Raw genomic sequence first — 18732 nt, 5'->3', positions numbered from 1 at the left:
AACTGAAATTCCATCACAAACAGGGGATGGTCTCTTGATTGAGGGAACTTGATAATTTAGCTGGCTGTTGGGTCAGACAGGGGTCTTTCTGGAGAACTATCAAGATCTTTACTTCGCAGGCAAAGAAAGTAAAGTAAAAAGAGTAGGATAGAAAGTAAACAGTTGCTGGTGTGTGTGGCACTGTCTCTGAGGTGGTGGTACCTATAACTTTGTATGCCTTGCTGTCTCAGCTTCAGGGATGTTTCCATAGCACAGTCGTCAGTGTCTGAGAATGAAGTAGAGTCGCTAAACTATTATAACTAATTAACTGCTAATTTGGATTAGAATGGCGATTTCAAGAGGTTAAAGACATATTAATTAAGCTGATAATGTGCTAAGAGTCCTGCCCTGCTTTGCTATCTCTTATGATGTAACAAGTAATTTAAAACCTCCTGGTAACATGATGAGTGAGACTGAGGCTGTAAAGATTGCTGAGCTGCTAGCACTAAAGTGCTGCTAATTGGTTTGAAGAGCCTCTCTTTAGCCATGACTTTTTCTTCTTGCTGAAGAGACTTAAACTGCTCAGGAAGGAGCGAAGTGAACTGAACAAAGAAAGATATGAGGTAATGTGTTTAGCTGTGTTTTCCCTATTTCCCCAGACTTTTTCACCTGTGCCTGAAATATCAGAGAGATTAATGTCCTTATATATTGTAATTTGGTGAATTCTTCTATTGAGAATAGAGATATTTAATGATTGGCAGAAATGCAGGTCATACCTATCTGAGTTTACTTGGAAGTAAGTCCCACTGGTTTCAGTGGGGCTTATATAGAGAGAAGTGTGTAAAGGACTGCTGTTTATTTTTGATGTTTCTAGTATTTTCTGGTTTCAGAAAGGAGTTTTCAAACACTCCACCTTATTAAAGGTACTGTAGGTAAAAGGTACCCCATAGAGAGAGGTAGTAAAAAATGCAGTATGTTTAAATGACCAGCTTGTGATCGGTATGAGAATTGAGCTTTAGCATGTTAGAAATAATGGGTTGTAAAGCTGTGTTTATCCATTTTGCTTTCCAGTGCTGATTTGTTTTAACCTCTCATTTAGGGAAGGGGGTGTGTGAATTAGATGCAAGAGCCACTGTTTCATTTTTATAAGCATGTGGAACTTTCCTCATCCACAGAAGAGTTGAATTTTAAAATCAAAAAGGGTGTATGGGCAAGGAGGGTAGAACCTTCTCCCTGCAGACAGCTGAAATCCCATTCTGGAATTGTTGTTATCTCGGTGAAAAGAGGCAATGGGCACATTAGTTGTAGGCTTGGTTCTGTCTGCCCTGCTTGCTTTTAAAGTAGTTTCATAGTTCTGGGACTAGTGACCGTAATGACTATCTGGTGGATCAATAAGACCTATAGATGGTATTGTTAAGGATGTACTCATTGGAAAGCTGGCCTGCTTTAGAATTATGTGGGGCATAATCTACAAACCCTATGTGTTGTGCTGACATAATTCCGTGTCCAGTATCAGCACAAACAAACTGCTAGTCAGCTCTCACAAATTCTAAGCAATCCTAGAAGCCATGGCCTGGAAAAACCACAGGCCAATCACAGAGCCTCTGCCATGAGCTGCAATAATGTAATACCCACATTCCACTCAAAACTAAGGACAGCTCAGGGCCAACCCATTTCTATCAGCAGGAGGGGAATAGGTAGATTTTGCATAGTGTTTAGGCCATGCAGTAGTTTGGCTCATAGTTGTGCCTGTGATTGCAAGGGATAGGTTGCTTGAGTGTTTTGGAAACATGTGTATACCTGTAGTGCGGTGCAATTGTAAAACACGCTCTAAAAAGTGTACCTTTTCTTCTCTTTACATTATAGGCTTTAAGCTCTACTTCATCAATACCATAAAATCTTTGGTTTGTATACAGAGCTTGCCTATATTAGTTAACTATGTTTGAATGTACAGCTTGAATGTACAGGTTTAACAGCATAAGCTGTGTAAAGTGGGTGTCCTTGGACATTGTGCTTGCATGAATCTTGTTGCATCTGTTTGAACGAGGTCACAGCTAAAAATGTAAGACAAAACTGCTTGATTAGGCCAATGGCCTATCTAGCCCAACATCTTGGTTGACCAGATGCCTGTGGGAAGCCCCCAAGTGGGACATGAGTGAAAAGCATTCTGTGTGCCTGCAGTTCCAAGAAACTGGTATTTAGGGGCATACTGCCTCTGACATTGGACGCAGTACATGGCCATCATGGCTAGTAGCCACCATAGCCTTGTCTATGACTGTATCCATGCCATGCATAATTTTATAAACCTTTATCATGTTTCCTCTCACTCACTTTTGCTTTAAATGAAAAAGACCCAAATGCTGCAATCTTTCCTCATGGTAGAGTTCTTTCATCCCTTTGATCATTTGGGTTGCCCTTTACTGAACCTTTTCCAACTCTCTTCTTAAGTCTTACAGTTCATGGTAAGACTTAAAGGAGAAACTTGTGCAAGCGTGGACGTGCAGATTAGCCTATAGGGCAGCCCTTATGGAAGGTTACATGTTGACCCAACTGGTCTGCCTTTTCTTTCCCCTGCTGTTTTTTTTCTTTTGGAGCAGGGAAGAGGATTGCCAGTACCAGGCAAGTTCATCTTCCATTTATGGTTTTTAATAAATAGATTTAATTCTGAATGCTTTAAAAAAAGTGAATTACAAGTATTTATACCACACCCCTTAAGCCTAAAATGGTTTCCAGGGTGTCTTACAATGTAAAAACCAACAGCTAAAAACAGAGGTGAGTCACTTTTTCTTGAGAGCTGCATTCCTGGCCATAATCTATGGCCCCAACCAATAATATATTAGTGGGGCCATAGATGGCCAGGGACAAGCTGGAAGGTAAATAATGTTTTTATGGGGTTTGACTGCTGGCCCTGTTGTTTTGGGCTGTTTCTATGAAATCATGATTATCATAAGTGGAATAAATCATATTCCAAAGACAGTGGCAGATAGGGCCAAATCATATTTTTCTTTCTTTCTCTCGATCCTTCACTTCCCAGCATAAATTATGTTCCTGCACAGCATGTAGGCTTAGAAAACCCTTCCCACTTGCTGCAACTCCCCTCCCCCCAAATTTCCTGCTGGATAGCATGCATAGTAGGAGTGGGGGTAAAAGGTCACACTGGCACCACTGAGAGCTTCTTCTGCCCCCCCACCCCCGGCAATCCTACTTGGTGGGAAAGCAAGACTGAGATTTCTAGTTTTTTTGTAGTGTAGGGACAGTTTCTATAACTCTGCAAGGTCTCAGCCAAAGCAACGTGCTGAACTAAATCTCTGTTATTCTTTTATTTGGCTTCTTATGTTTTAACTGTTTGTTGAGCCCTTCCCTGCAGAGCTAAAGCAGAAGCTTAGTTTATTTGATAGGCTGTTAGAATGGTTAAAGTTTAACTATATGGTGTTTACACAGTTTTGTTTTTGTTTCCACAGCCATTATGCATTCTATCTTGTACTAGTATGAGCTTGTATCTATACATAGCTAAGTTTTGCTCTAGGTGTGTTTTGTCTAATATAAGTGGTTATGGTCTCCTCCCACATGCATACCACAATCCCAATACATAGCAGTCATGAAATACATCTCCTTCATCCCATGCAAATCATGAAAGAAAAGCTTCTGCTTTCATTCTGAGAGTACATTTTCTGCATTTTTGAAATAACATTACAGTATGGCTCCACTGGGTCTTTTTTGCTGTACCTTAAACATACACTGTTTTTGCCGTTTTTGTTTAACATAATAGCCAGCCTGAGAAAGAGTCCTTCAAAGCTATTTTATAACCTTTTGGTTAAAAAAATGTGTTATCCTGTTGCTGGTTTTTTAAAAATTATTATTCTAGTGGATGAGCACAGCTGGAAGCATTTCATAAATAGATCAGTTCTGTCTTAAGCCTTATTTTTTTAGTCTTCATCATTAAAAAATCATGAATTATTTCCCCAAAGTCATTTTCTCCAGGTGGCTTAACTTTTCTGGCACCCTGAAGTGCGGCATATACCGTATTTTTCGCTCTATAACACGCAGTCGACCATAACACGCACGTAGTTTTTAGAGGAGGAAAATTCGTAGGCATGCCACCCGTAGGCATTCCCTCCATAACACGCACAGACATTTCCCCTTACTTTTTAGGAGGAAAAAAGTGAGTGTTATGGTGCAAAAAATACAGTACTTCACTGAAAGTTGTGCAGTTGGTTTTTTTTTAAAAAAAATGTAATAAGATAAGCAGTAGTAGTTCATACTTTTCCAAAGCATTTATATATATATTTTCGGATGCAACACTTGACAAAGATTTTTTTTCTGATGTTGTGTTGTGAAGTAAGCATTTGATCTCATATACATTTTGCTTCTGCACATTCTTCAAGCAGCACTGGCTCCTACTGTCCCTGAGATAAAGATTTCCTTGACCATTATGGTGTTTGTCCATATCACTTGCTCTCTTACCCTTCTGCTTTTATCACATATCAAACTACAAGTTCCACTTTAACTGCAAATGCACACTGCCTCATCCAGAAACTCAGAATGTTGCTTGTTCTGCTTTAACACTTCAAAAAAATCTCCCAGAATTTGTATAATAAGTATAAACATGCAAGGAAGTAAGTTTCAAGCACGCTCTCAGCAAAGGAATAGGCAGTGTGGTGCCTGTGGGTACCTTTGCACCTGCCAGTAGCTCCTATAGCTCCTTTGAGAATGTTTCAGTTCAGAAGGGACACATAGGTAATCTTGAAAGAGTTGCCCATCTTTTAGTTCCAGCACTGCAGACCATGGTGTGAGATCTGTGACGTACATTACACTAAATTTAATGAATTAATATGTTTCAAGGGAAGTGCATGACTCTTCCTATTGATTTTAATTGATGTGATAATAAGGGAGTGGCTGCTTACTTAAGCTGTAATCACACATAATATCTTCTACCCAGTGGAGTTCTTCTGAATGAGAGGAAGCACTATTACAGAAGGCGTTATGGCCAATTAAAATGATAGAGGCTTTCTGGGAAATATGTAACAATTGGGTGCTTGCATAAAATGTTGGGTTTGTTACTATTGAGGGCTTTCTTTGAAGTTGCGCCCTCCCTGTGGAACGCCTTCCCGTTACATGTAAAGGAAATAACTATGTTTTTAATTACTGGAATTTTTAATTATTGGAACATTATTGACTAATGTTTCTAATGGAAGCTGGCCCAGAGTGGCTGGGGCAACCCAGTCATATGGGAGGCATGTAAATTCTTCTTCTTCTTCTTACCTGGGCTTTCTACAGATTTGTGCTTATGTTAATTTTAGGAATAAAAAATGAGGGTTGAAAAGTTTAATTTGTGTTTTAAATAATGAAATGTATGATTAATTGATCACAGGGGCAGTTGTAACTAGAAAATATACATATTCTGGTTTGTTTGTAATACTATACTATTTTTCATATAATTTGAATTAGGTTAAAAGACAAAATTATGACACCACTTGGAGCAAATTATGTTATTTATAGAGGCAGTAGTTGCTAATACAGTTTTTATTAACTGAGGATCATATTAATTATGTGTAAATAGAATGTGCTATATTATGCATATAATTTTATTAATGCACTGAATTTTCATTTTAATATTTTTCCACAATTTGCCTATTCAGAGATGAGTTTTATCTTGTGGTCTGTTGAAATAGCCTCTATTGTGTTGTGCTATGAGTTCACACGGTTCTTAACTGCAACAGCGGTGGGTAGTATTTTGGTACCATACAGGTGACTGCAAACTCATGGTTCTGGGCAGTTTTCAGACTTGATACTTATGTGTTGTATTTAAGCTGATTGCATTGACTGACATTAACTATTAATACTTTCTGTGATTCTCCCATCTATTTATCTCTTGAAAGTTGCACTTAGTGTTAAATAAGATGGAGCAGGCCCTGTGAAATCATACGTGACTGATGTTGGAGTGACTTGTGCCCCATAAAATGACTTGTGAAATCTTGTGACTTTGTGGTGCAGAGTCCAGAAACGTTCTGATGGAGAGTGAAACAAATGCTCCACCAAAATTCCAGAGGACAGGGAAGCATCCAGAAGGGATTCTACAATTTACTCTTGCTGTATGAAAGGAGCCTAGCACAGCAGGTAGTTTTTCAGTGTGCTCAGAGGACAGTGAAATTGGCCATCTCCTAATTCTTGGCTGTGGAGAAGTCAATGGGAGGCCTAGTGCATCAGAAGTTCTTCAGTGACTGCACCCGGCATGCAGGGAGCCTTGGAAAAGACAAGAGGAGTCCTGGAATGTCTCCTAGGCAGCACTTGGGCTCACTTCATCTGTTGAGGTTTATTTCATGTCAAGCAAGCAGCTACATTGAGCACTGGCCATTTAGTGGTCTGAAGGGCTCCAGGCATAGTGGGGAGATGTAATACTGGAATGGACCAAAAAGCATCAAGTCTTGGGTCCTCTCTGGAAATTCATCTAACCCAATTGGGTAGCCAGAACTTTGCCCCATCTCTTGTCCAGGCTACATTGTTTACATGATATAATAATGAACAATGTGATGTTGGCGTTTAAAATATCAGATACTTCACATTGTTACTGGGCAGTGTTTATTTTTTATGTTCTGAATAACATGTTGAAGTAATTCTTTTTGTTTGTCATTTCAGCTATGAAGTCTTACATTCCATTTTTCATTCTTCTTTGGAGTGCTGTCGGAATCTCAAGGGCTGCCAAAATTGTTATTGTGCCGCCAATTATGTTTGAAAGCCATCTGTATATTTTCAAGACCCTGGCCTCAGCCTTGCACGAGCAAGGCCACCAAACAGTTTTCCTTCTGTCTGAGGGCAGAGACATCCCTCCATCTAATCACTATAGACTGCAGCGTTACCCAGGAATCTTTAATACCAGCACCTCAGATGAGTTTCTTCAATCCAAAATGAGGAGTATCTTTTCTGGGAGACTAACAGCCCTGGAACTGTTTGACATTCTGGAACACTATTCCAAGAATTGTGACATGATTGTAGGCAACAAGAAGCTCCTGCATGCCCTGAAACAGGAAAAATTTGACCTGCTGCTAGTGGATCCTAATGAAATGTGTGGATTTGTTATTGCTCATCTTTTAGGGATTAAATACGCGGTTTTTTCCACTGGACTTTGGTATCCAGCAGAAGTAGGTGCTCCATCACCTTTAGCATATGTTCCAGAATTTAATTCACTTCTCACAGATCATATGAACTTGCTAGAAAGGCTTAAGAACACTGTTGTATACCTGGTTTCAAGATTTGGAGTCAACTTTTTGGTTCTGCCAAAATACGAAAGGATAATGCAGAAGTACAATGTACAGCCAGCAAGGTCCATGTATGACTTGGTTCATGATTCTAGCCTGTGGATGCTGTGTACTGATGTAGCACTAGAGTTTCCAAGACCCACCCTTCCAAATGTTGTGTATGTGGGAGGAATCCTTACCAAACCAGCCAATCCTCTACCAGAAGTAAGGTTTGCAGAGTTTTTTTGTTTTTGTTTTTTACCTTTATGTATGATGATTTCGTACAACTACTGTTTTATACTCTGTTTTTAAACTATTTTTCTGTGGCTTCTCAAGATCACAGGATGGGTGTATTTTATAATAAGGTTTCATATGCTCACTTATTTCTAGGACTAGTTGTACAGATTGCTAGACTTTTTCAGCCTGAGGGCTGCATTAAAGGTTAGCCAACCCTTTTAAGAATTGCATAGGGAGCACATACAAATAGCACACATACAGCACATGCACACAAACAAATTTACTGGCACACAGTGTTCCATTTTTACATTCTGAGCATGATTTAAATTCACTGACTTGGAAGTAATTGCATTGCTTTTCTAGAAACAGGTCTGTGAAACCAGTTCTAGATGAAAGCCAACAGCTTTAAGTTAAGAAAAAGCTAAGCAACTATTTTAATTATCTGGAAGAGGCAAGTTGTGATTGCTTAAGTTAATATCGCAGAGGACCTTTTCAGTAGTGGTGCCCGCCCTGTGGTTCAGGCTTGCAAAAACATTTTCAAGGGGCTATCCTGTCCTGTTCTGTTCATTGTACACACTCCTCTTCTCTCTCCACTCTGATTCTTCATTGTGCCCCCCACCCGCCAATATGCCTTTCCTCTTTCTCATGTGTACTTTATTCCTTTCTCCATCCCATCTGAATGGCAGCTGCTGGTCTTCTGCCCTCTGATTCTTCAGGTATCAGTGGTGGTTTCTCACTGCGTATTTTGTTCCAATTTTATCTTGGGGAAGTTTTGTTCTTTGGTAATACTGCTCTTTAGGGAGAGTTTTGGGTTTTGTGACTATGTAATGCATTGTACCCTTTATCTCTTGAGAGTCCTGATTTAAACATTTAGTGCTAGTATAATCTGTGGAACCCAGAGTAAATAGGAATACTCTTGTAGATAATTCTCACAATTCTCATTATTTATTTATCTTTTATTTCATAAAGTTTATGCCCTCCTTAATTGTAGAAAAAACCTCAAAGCAGGTTATGAAAAAGATAAAAGAATAAAATAAAATAAAATTATCATCAAAAAAATTACACCCATAATTTGAAACATGTGGAAAGTTAAAACCACAGCAGATTAGACTAAAACAAATTAACAAATTTGTTACTAACAAATTCATACTAACTTTCTAAGCATCTGGGTCGGCTTGTCTAAATAAGAGTGTTTCCAGCAGGCACCAAAATAGAATGTTAAAATTATGATTAGGAAAAGTAGAAAAGAGGCATAAAGAATGAAGGAAAATGCAGCCACCCAAATTTTAGCTAAAAGACTATAATCCTATCTCTACATACATGGGAGTAAGCCTCATTGAACTTAGTCATAGAAAGAGTATCAGTGTGTTCAGCATTACTCTCAGCATCAACTCACTCATTTTTAATAGGATATTTTGATATGAAAAATTTTAGTTGAATAATCTTTCTGCATATGCATAAAATGCTATTTTTGTTTAGTTTAAGTAATATGTAGAATTGCTCAAATTTGTTCTGTATGTGATGGTTGTTCTGTTCGTCTTGCCTTCTGAATTAAGTACAGTAGTCAATTTTCAGTGGGGTTTTTTCCTTAAAAAATTGCATGTTCTGAATGCAAGCCTAATGAAATCACACACACATACATTTGTGCTGTAACTTTATGTGCATTTGCACTCATGTGAATTGGTGACCTGTAAGAGGGAAAGTGGTGTAAATTGAAAACTGACAAATCTCCGCGCTTTCTGGAAGTCATGAACTGAGGATTGAAGCATTGCTTGCCAGTAGTGCCTATGAGTATGTATGCACCTGTGGACGAAGTCCAGCTTAGGCGTGAGAGACTCTCTCTTGTTTCCTTCTTCATTCTCCTTGTATGAAAGAAGAGTCATTTTAAGACAGTACTAGCAGCTGTCTCCCAGAAAAAGTTTTCAGGAAGGAACAGAAAGTATCACTTCTTTCCTCTCAAGAAAATGTGGTAAGAAAGGAGAAAGTGCTCCCCCCCCCCGTTTGTGCATTTATAGGATGTTGCAGTAGTGACATGCTACTTGTATGTTCTGCAAAATGGCAAATATCTCTCCATTCCCTGAGACCTCTGCAAATGCAAGGGACTTGGACTTTAGAGAAGGTGTCAATAGTGGACTTCTGGGGTGGCGCCATCGGTAATGGCGGACTCCCTCTGATCTGGAGGGACTGGCTCCACGGAAAACGGGTCTGTTCTGCTACGGCGAAGTGGGGACCCTTCAAAAAATCACAGGCAGAGGAAGCCTGTGACCATGGGACTCGGCTGGCACCTTTTGCGCCCCCCCAATCCGTAAAGGAACCCAACTACGGGCTCCGGAGCGAAGAGGGGTTAGTGGCGCGGTGCTGAGAGTCAGCTGCTTCTTCCGTGGAGCGAAGCCGCACAGCCGTTGCCGGAGAGCGCTACCTTTTTCCTGGGACAATTTGGTTACAAAAACAACTACCCGTGAGCAGATCAAATGTGGACAATTGGACTTTAAACAACGATCTGTGAGTAGAACAGAAAATTGGATTAAGAAATTCCTCTTAATTTGGCACTGAAGCGGGAAGGTCTACACAGGAAGTCAGCCTTCCGTTTCTTGTAGATAGACTAAAGCAAAGACATGGCAAACTAGAGTTCAGAAAATCGTTTGTAAAGGATCAACTTTCATCATCTACAACTACTGAACCCCCTTCGGAAGCAGGAGAAGAGGGGAGATTTTTTCCGGATTGCTTAAACCTTCAGAAGAGAGTGTAAGAAAAGTAATTTTCCACCGTCTTGAACCTGGGAGCGGGGTGTCAGGACAGACGTTTTTGGGAAAGTTCATTGACTATAGACAAAGGTTTTTGACAGACAGTTAAAAGAAGAGAAACATAGTGATTCCATTGTGCTCTTTCGCAATTTAAAGGAACAAATATTGACAAAATATCTGAAAAAGGAAACTTTGTTGTTAGATCTGCTGTTAAAAAAAAAGGAAAAGAGTTGGATACAAAGAGAAGTTCTTCCCCTAGAGGGAGCTTGTGAAACTGTTACTAAACTTGAACTGGGGAGCAGCTGCAACAGATTAAGATCGTGGGAATAGACTTCTGACCTTGTATAACAATGTGCTCAGAGGCTCCGGTGTGTGCTTTTTGTAAAACAAATGCTCTATTGGAACAGTTACATGAGAAGACGGACTTGATGACTGTTGTGATCAGAAATTTTGGACAGGCAGTGGGTACCTATATAGAACCCACTCAGGAATCAAATTAGGAATGTGCTCTGACAGATCAGATGAGGAAAGAAGATGTTGCTGAACCTCGGATGCCAGAGATGGAGGGAGCTGTGGCCCAGCAGGAACATGAGTTGTTGGATTTGACAAATGAACTTGGAAAAAGCCAGACTTGGAGAGATAGAGTCTTGTTTGGTTTGGAGATGGGGGGCTGGATAGACCCCCTATGCAGGGATGTTTTGACTTTTCAAGGCTGGTGTTGGGTCGGGAGGAGTTTCGAGTTGTGGGGGTCCTCAATTTGGGAGGGATTTTGAAAAATGTTTTTAAATACCACATGGAGTTCAGTGTGGACTATGGAAAAGGGGCTGATCTGTCGAGAAGGGATAAAAATACTGTCAAGCTGGAGTCTCCACGTGTGAAAGGTGCAGAAGACAAAGTAAAGTATGGGTATAAATATAAAGAAGATCTGCGGAAGGGACATGGAAGAGACTTAAGGGCCTCTGACATAAGGTTACCAGGTTAATGATCTAGATGGAAGGGATAGAAAGGACTGACAAAACCCGTGACCAGGCGGAAGAGACGTTGGATGAGGATTGGAGAAAGTTTCAAAAATTCTATTTAGGAATGTTTTCTAAAATTAATGGGTATTAAAAAAGATGTTGGAATGAATTTATTTGGCTTTAGCAGAAATGTTAAAAAGAACTATGCAAGAATATGTCATGGTTATGAGAAATTGGTATAGATAAGACTCAAGCTTTAAGTTTTAGAGTTTTTTTGTAGTAAGATAAGGTTAAAATAGATTAAGGTAATTTAATGACAGAATATTATGAAAAAAGGGAAGGATTTGCTGTGATAATCAATAACTAAGAATACAAAAAAGGGAGGTGTGAGGAGGTCCATGAAACAAGTTAATGAAAGATAAAGATTTGGGAATATTGGATTTGTTTTTAAATTTTTTGTTTATTTTTGCTTTTTGATTTTGATGTATTTGTGTGATTCAAATGGAGAATAGACAATCGCTCAATAGAACAGGTAGCAACCTTTAAATACCTGGGTGTAACCTTCCAGGAAAGGGGCTCCTGGCGCTTTCAGATTAATAATACTATTGCAAATGCAGAAAGATCTACCAAAGTGTTAATAAGATTCTTCTATGGGAAAGGGGGCCAACACATACCGGCAGCCTCCCAGGTCTTTGCTGCCAAAATATTATCACAATTGTTATATGGATCCCAGATCTGCAGCTTTAAAAACCTTACTCTCTTAGAGGCATTCCAAACCAAGTTTTTCCGCTGCCTGCTGGGGATCCCCTCTGCGTATCCAACATAGCGGTCCGTTTGGAGGTTGGGCAAATTCCTATCAGTACTCGGATATGGATATTGAAGATCCATTATTGGCTAAAGCTTATTTTCTTCCCGGTTGGGCTGGCACCTTTAACCTTATTAGATACCTACCAATCCAGATGGAAAGCTACACTGCTGGAAAAGCTTAAAGGCTTGGGGATCCCACAGCAGACCCTGATAGCGACAGGCTTCGAGAAAGCTAGGACTACAATTCGCCAGCGTATCCGGGACGTAGAATTACAATGCCACATGAGCGAAATGATCAAACATCCAGCAATAAGGGACCATGGGAGAGGTTTCTCTCCAGCTAACTATCTGTCAGGTCTTCAGGTACCCAAATACAGACGGTCTTTTACCCTCGCCAGATTCAACGTTCTCCCTTCTGCCTTACTTCAGGGCAGATTTGAGGGTAAACCATACACAGCACGGGTCTGCCCTTGTGGCTCGTTGGAAGTTGAAACTGCTTCACATGTACTATTACACTGCCGTCTGTATGAGGATATACGTTTGACTTTTATTACACCTGTTTTGCAAAAGTCCAGGAAAGATTCGGAACACCATAGTTTAAAACTACTGCTAGAGGACAAGAATCCCAAGACTACATTAAATGTAGCCAAATTCTGTGCGTTTGCAATTAATCGCAGGAAGCAAGTGGTATCCCATAATGACCAAACCCCTAAATGTTAATTACAGGGGGCACGCTAATAATTAATTTTAATTTTTTATATTTAAATCCTTGTTATATTGTCCTCTGTATTTCTGATTTTTTTTTTTTTTATGATTTGTGATATTGTGTGTGTTGACGCTGGTCTGTGACCGTATTAATAAATTCATTCATTCATTCATTATTTGTGTGATTGGTTTTTTTTCTGTTTTTATTGACTTGTACTGTTTAATTTTTTTTTTGGTCTACTTTTCTCTTTGTTTTTTTGTAATTTTAAAATCTTCAATAAGTATTATTTTTTTAAAAAAGAGAAGGTGTCAATAGTGACCACAAATAATGAGTTTTGATAGGAGGCAAAGTGAAAATTTGCGGTGTTCTGTGGATTAACTGAGCACTATCACTTTGCAAAGAAGATTAGATTATTTTGCAACCTTTCATAATGCTTTCAGCTTGGTAAAAACTGCATAAATAAAGGTGTGAGTTTTATGCAAATAAATCTATTTATGTTGTTTATCACTGCAATTAAACTTGTAAAAATGTTTGGAAGATGCCTGTTCTGAGTTTCTTCTACAGAATTATACTTAAATAACATAGTTACAGGTAGGTAGCCATGTTGGTCTGCCGTAGTCGAAACAAACAAACAAAATCCTTCCAGCAGCACCTTAGAGACCAACTAAGTTTGTTATTGTTATCAATAACAAACTTAGTTGGTCTCTAAGGTGCTACTGGAAGGATTTTTAATTATTATTAAATAACATAGTGAGGGTGCAGGAAGCAGCTCTTCATAACCTAAAGAAAATGCAGTATATATTAGGCTTTTGGCTTTTCCCATTTGCAAACACCAGTCATAATTTCCTTTATTCCTTCTTTCTCTGTGCTTAAGAAATGTGAAATGTTTCTTGTTAGATAGTTTTTCTTTTTCTCAGAAATCCTAGTGATGAGGTTATCTGGTAGAATTTCATAGATGGAGGTTCATAGATGGAAAGTGTTTATAGGGATAATGAGAACTGTCTTTTACCGAGCCAGCCTCAGTTTTCTCTTAGTCAGTATTGTGTATCCTGACTGGAAATGGCTTTTCCAAATGGGGCCTTTCCTACTTGGAGATGCTGTGGATTGAACCTGAGATCTTTTGCAAGGAAAGCATGTGTGCTCTGCCACTGATCTACAGCCATTCTGCCTACCCCATTGCAGCTCAGGGAGAATAAGTTGTAATGTTGAGTAATGAAATGTAATGTTGTTATTGTTGTATCATGAACAGTAATTTAAGAACCTGTAGTTCATTCCTCCCTGACTTTAAACTAATCTCCTACATTTCTAAGGGGAGGAGCTCTTACTGTTGTATCACTGCTTTGAATGAAATGCATATTTCATATTGGTAGTGATGCTTCTTTTGGGCTAAGAATTGCCAGTTTTAGGTAGAGAATGCGACAGAATGCTCCCCCAAATAAGAAGCTATTTGCATGTAGAAAAATGAATGTTGGGGATTCAAGTAGGGATTTCTATTACCAGTGAACAATACAATTCTGAGTAGTTTTGGAATTAGTTTTACCACCTGAAGAGCCACTGATGTGTATTTGGCTCAATTCATGCAAATTTAAAGCGATGATATGAAATTTGGAAATATTGCCCAAACTATTGTGAATTGGTTTTCAGGTGTTTGTGAATTAATCCTTGATCTAATTTCACTAGCTGCTGGTGTTTAGAATTTAGGCAGTCAGGTTTCTTTTTCCGCTGATAGTTTGTACTTGTAACAGCTATATAGTGGTCCCTCGGGTTAAGAACTTAATTTGTTCTGGAGGTCCATTCTTAACCTGAAACTGTTCTTAACCTGAAGTACAATTTCTGTTCTCATCTTGAAGCAAAGTTCTTAACCCAAGGTAATATTTCTGGGTTAGCGGAGTCTGTAACCTGAAGCGTCTGTAACCCGAGGTATCACTGTAGTAGATTTGGGACACACTGTGCAGAGGTTAGCAGGGAGGAGGCTGCGCTGTCCTACACCTCTCTCCTTGCTTTCTCCAGCAATGGTGGTCTTACAGTTAGAGGCTCACCCAGAAATGGGGTACTCTCGCCATTTGGCAAGTGAAGGGAGCAAGGAAGGAGGGGCTTAGCTCACTTCTCCTTTGACAGCACTGTGAATTGGAGTGGCACTTGCTGTTGCTTCTGGCAGGTACAGTATGTGCATGAGAGCTCTAAATATGAATAGAGGACATCAGTAGTTGGAAGACATTGAAACAGCCATTTTCAGATAAATTCTGTATCTCAGCTCAGAGTTGTGTTTTCGTGCATTGCTTCCACTGTCAACTATAACTAGCAATGTGGAAAGTCACTCATAAACACTTTTTAAAAAGATGTACTTTCTCCTCCCCGCCCCCCAAAAAGGTAAGTCTAGATTGCATTTTTGACAGTGTCAGACCTAGTTCAAGGAGGTGTTTCTTAAAATTGGTTATACTCCATATTGATGCTAGGACTATGGCTGAAGGAGGCTAGATATTTGGATTAAAGCAAAATGTGGGGAAACTTTTCCTGGACGTGCTGATAAAGTTCTCCAGGCTTGGGCGCCTAACACAGGATTTTACGAGCTCTCTGAGGCTCATCTTAAAAGGGAGGTGAGCTTTATGAACTGCAAAATTATTTTCTATCAGATTAAGAGATTCCTAGTTTATTCACCCAGTGATTTCCCAAACCCATTCCCGTCCTTCTATTTAAATTACATTTAACGCGGTGCCTAGACAGGAGCACCAGTGATGATTAGCCGGAATGTAATGAATGATATGTTGTATTAAGGAGAGAGGTAAGACCCCCCCCCCATTTTTGGGGGTGTACTGCTAGCATGCTGTTGAAGCCACTGTGCCCTTCCATCCTATCACTTGAGCAGTTTGCCAGAGGGAATGGAAGAAGTGATCTGATTCCCCCTTTTTACCTTTAGTTTATCTCTGACATTGCTTCCTGACAAGAGTGACTTTAAAAGGAAAGGGTTGCGGGGCTGGTGATTTATTAATTTATTGTAAAAAAAACACCTCAAAGCGGTTTTCAAAAAGACAAAACAATAAAATGCAGAATAGTTGAATGATTTCCAAAGTTAGATTGCTTTGAAAAATTGGCTTCTTATTGGTGCAGTATTAAGAACTGTGAGGTTGTCACTTCAGACAGTGCCAGGATTATTATTTTTATATTTTCTGTTTCTTATATGCCTTCCTGATCATGGGTTTTCTATTTGGAAATGGACGCGCACATGTTTCTAAGACAGTGTTTCCCAACCGGTGTTCCGCGGCACACTAGTGTGCCGTGAGACACCGGCTGGTGTGCCGTGGGAGGGAGGCGGGCGCGCGGCGGCGGCGGCGAGGATCCGCGTTGAGCCGGGGCGGCTCCGCGGTGGTGGTGCCGAGCGGCGGGGCAGCGCGCGCAAAAGGGAGGAGCGCGAGACAGCGGAGGAGGAGGAGGCTGGCATGTCCGGGCAGCAGCAGCAACAGCAGCAGCAGCAACTCCCGGCGACGGCTCCTCCTCCGCCCGCTATCGCAGCCGCCGCCGCCTCAGCTGCCGCCGCCGCCTCAGCTGCCCTCGCTCTGCTGCCTCCTCCCACCCCGGCAAGGGGGAGGGAAAAAACGTTCGCTTTTGTGCGTCCCTCCCGGCGTGACGCTGCGCGCTGACGTCACGGGGCGGGGCTTTAATGGTGGTGTGCCGCGAGATTTTTTTCCGGTAAGGAGGTGTGCCGTTGCCCAAAAACGTTTGGGAAACACTGTTCTAAGATTTGTAATGTAAGAAGAAGTAGACTATTTGTTAGACCCTAATTTTGAGAGCACATTCTTCTAAGATAAAAGTTGTAGCAGCAACATGTACCAACATTTGAAAATGCTTTGGAACTCCATTGCTCATACAAATGTTGCAGACATTGGATAGACTTAGTATATATTCTCAGACTGATTTAAGAATTATTTTTATAGATTTATGTGAAACGTTGCATCTAAAAATTATTATTTTTAAGCAAATGCATTCTCTTAGAATATCCTCCACTGATTTTCCAGAAAGCATTTATGATGGGGTAAAAGCTTTTTAAATGTAGCCTTTTATATAGTATTTGTAACAAAACTTCAATAAACTTAATTTTACTTACTAATAAGGTAGCTCAACTTTCAGGTTTTTTCTAAATAATTATTTTATAAATTATGTATTCATGGCTTGTACAGTAACATCAAGATATATTTTTGTGAATTGATGATTGCTCACAAAAGTCTTGGGCAAATAGGCACTGATGCTTCTGCATATTTGATTCCAACAGCTGAACAGGGAGAGAGCTGCAGACACTGAAACCAAGTTATGTTTGTATTTATGTGCTTTGTTTATCTGAAACAAAGCTCAGTATTAGGCACCACTGGTTACTGCCAGCTGGGACCTCACACTTAGAGTCACAGCTGTGCAGAATAGCTAGCTAGAAAAACCAAAGAGAACAAAGATCACACAGTACTGTAAATACAATACCATATCTGTCTGATATCTTGTATTTTTTATATAAATACTAAAATGGTTAAAGCAAAACTGCAGGGAGCACTTTAGTAGTGCTAATTCACACGCTTGAAACCCTCTCCTAAAGTGTATGACCTTCCATAAGAATATGAATATGAAACATAATGTTTTGTCCTTACAACAGTTCCCTAAATGGAACCTGATTTTTTGGAAATGTAGCTGAAGTCTAGGTTTAAAATATAGCTAATACTCATTTCCAGATTAGAACCTGCTCTAAAGAAAGATCTCTGTATGCAGAATGGTACATGTTTCTGTTTTGTTAGTGAAATGTTATCAGTGTTAGGAGGCATGTCCGCTAATCAACTTAACTCAGTTCCATTGCTGATAGGGATAAAATATAGTTTGATATGATTCTTACCTTAGAACAATATTCTGGATTTTAATTCAAATGACTTCGATGGAACTGTTGACCAGGGCAACATCCACATTTCCCTTCTTTTCCTTCTTTGTGGTACCTTTTCAAATCCAGTTCAGATTTATGAGACCAGTTCTGATGGGCACGGTTGAAACAAAAATGTCAGGTAGGTAATATAGATGTAAAAATGCCAATAACTAGGCCTTTGGTTGATCTGTTTGACATCCTATACCCTTTCAAAATGTGGCTCTTTTCGGTGTGTGTGTGTGTGTTATTGGGTTGTTGTTTTTATTCTGATTATATATGTTGTGATCTTTTCTGTGAACCGCCCTGAGACCTCTGGGTATAGGGTGTTATATAAACTCAATAAATTAATATTAATAATAATAAGGCATGAAAAGGAATATAAGAGTTGCCTTCATACTGCCCTGGGCATTCTGAAGTGAAGACTAAAATAAAGATCAAAGGCCTGCAGCCAAAGATTTGACTGAGAAGTTCTATCAGTATATGAAATTGAGTCCCCATTAGGAACAGTCACTTCTTAGGTTTCCCTGGGCCCAGCCACCACTACAAAATTTCCCTTGCAGGGAGGTAGGGTTTGGGATGGGTTGATTGTGTGGAGGAACTTGTAAGGCCACAGTTCACCTCCAGTCTTCACAGGAGCAAGTTGCCCACTTGAAGCTTTCCACAGTGCTGTCCTGCTTCCTGAGTACATGCTATAGGCATTCAGAATACCTAGCCTTGTAGTACTGTTAGAGAAAGATGAGCATGTGCCAATCAGTTCTGCCTTCTAGCTGTTGTCATACATGTCCCGCTGGTTACAACGCTTCACTCACATAAGTCCAATACATTTTAGATGGGCCTCACCTGTGATTTTACAATTGGGAGTTTTTTATATAGTGCTTCGGCTGTGTAAGGTGCTTTGCAGAGTGCAGGAGGGCAGTTCCTGCCCTGTAATTTGACACAGGGGGGAGTGCTAAGGAATGGCAAGTTGGTGGAACAGGAGAAGCAAATGTCATTTGAAGGCATGTACAGGGAAATCAGAATGAGGAGAGGAGGATGTAAGGCTGTGGAGGACTTTCAGCATAAGAACAAGAAATTTGTGCTGGATTCAGGAGTGGGCAGGAAGCCAGTATAGAGATTTGAAAAGGGGCAGAACAGGTATCATGGCTAGTATCCATGAAAGAGGTGAATGGTT

The 18732-nt window shown here is 40.0% G+C and overlaps 1 protein-coding gene across 3 annotated transcripts in view; it reads left to right on the top strand.

Moving 5' to 3' along the window:
• Positions 1-18732, top strand: part of UGT8 (UDP glycosyltransferase 8) — a 40456-nt gene that overhangs the window by 15036 nt on the left and 6688 nt on the right. For 2 of the 3 annotated variants that reach the window (XM_081208122.1, XM_081208120.1), the window contains exon 2: positions 6616-7439. In XM_081208122.1, the coding sequence (XP_081064248.1) occupies positions 6618-7439 (822 nt within the window). In that variant the 5' untranslated portion in view covers positions 6616-6617. Of the gene's footprint in view, positions 1-22; positions 603-6615; positions 7440-18732 lie in introns of those variants that run through there. The other variant, XM_081208121.1, reaches the window with a different exon arrangement.

This window comes from Podarcis bocagei, assembly GCF_964188305.1.
Source record: "Podarcis bocagei genome assembly, chromosome: 9".
Lineage (NCBI taxonomy): Eukaryota > Metazoa > Chordata > Lepidosauria > Squamata > Lacertidae > Podarcis > Podarcis bocagei.
Note: the sequence above shows the minus strand (reverse complement) of the source record. Positions and strands in the feature narration are given on the sequence as shown.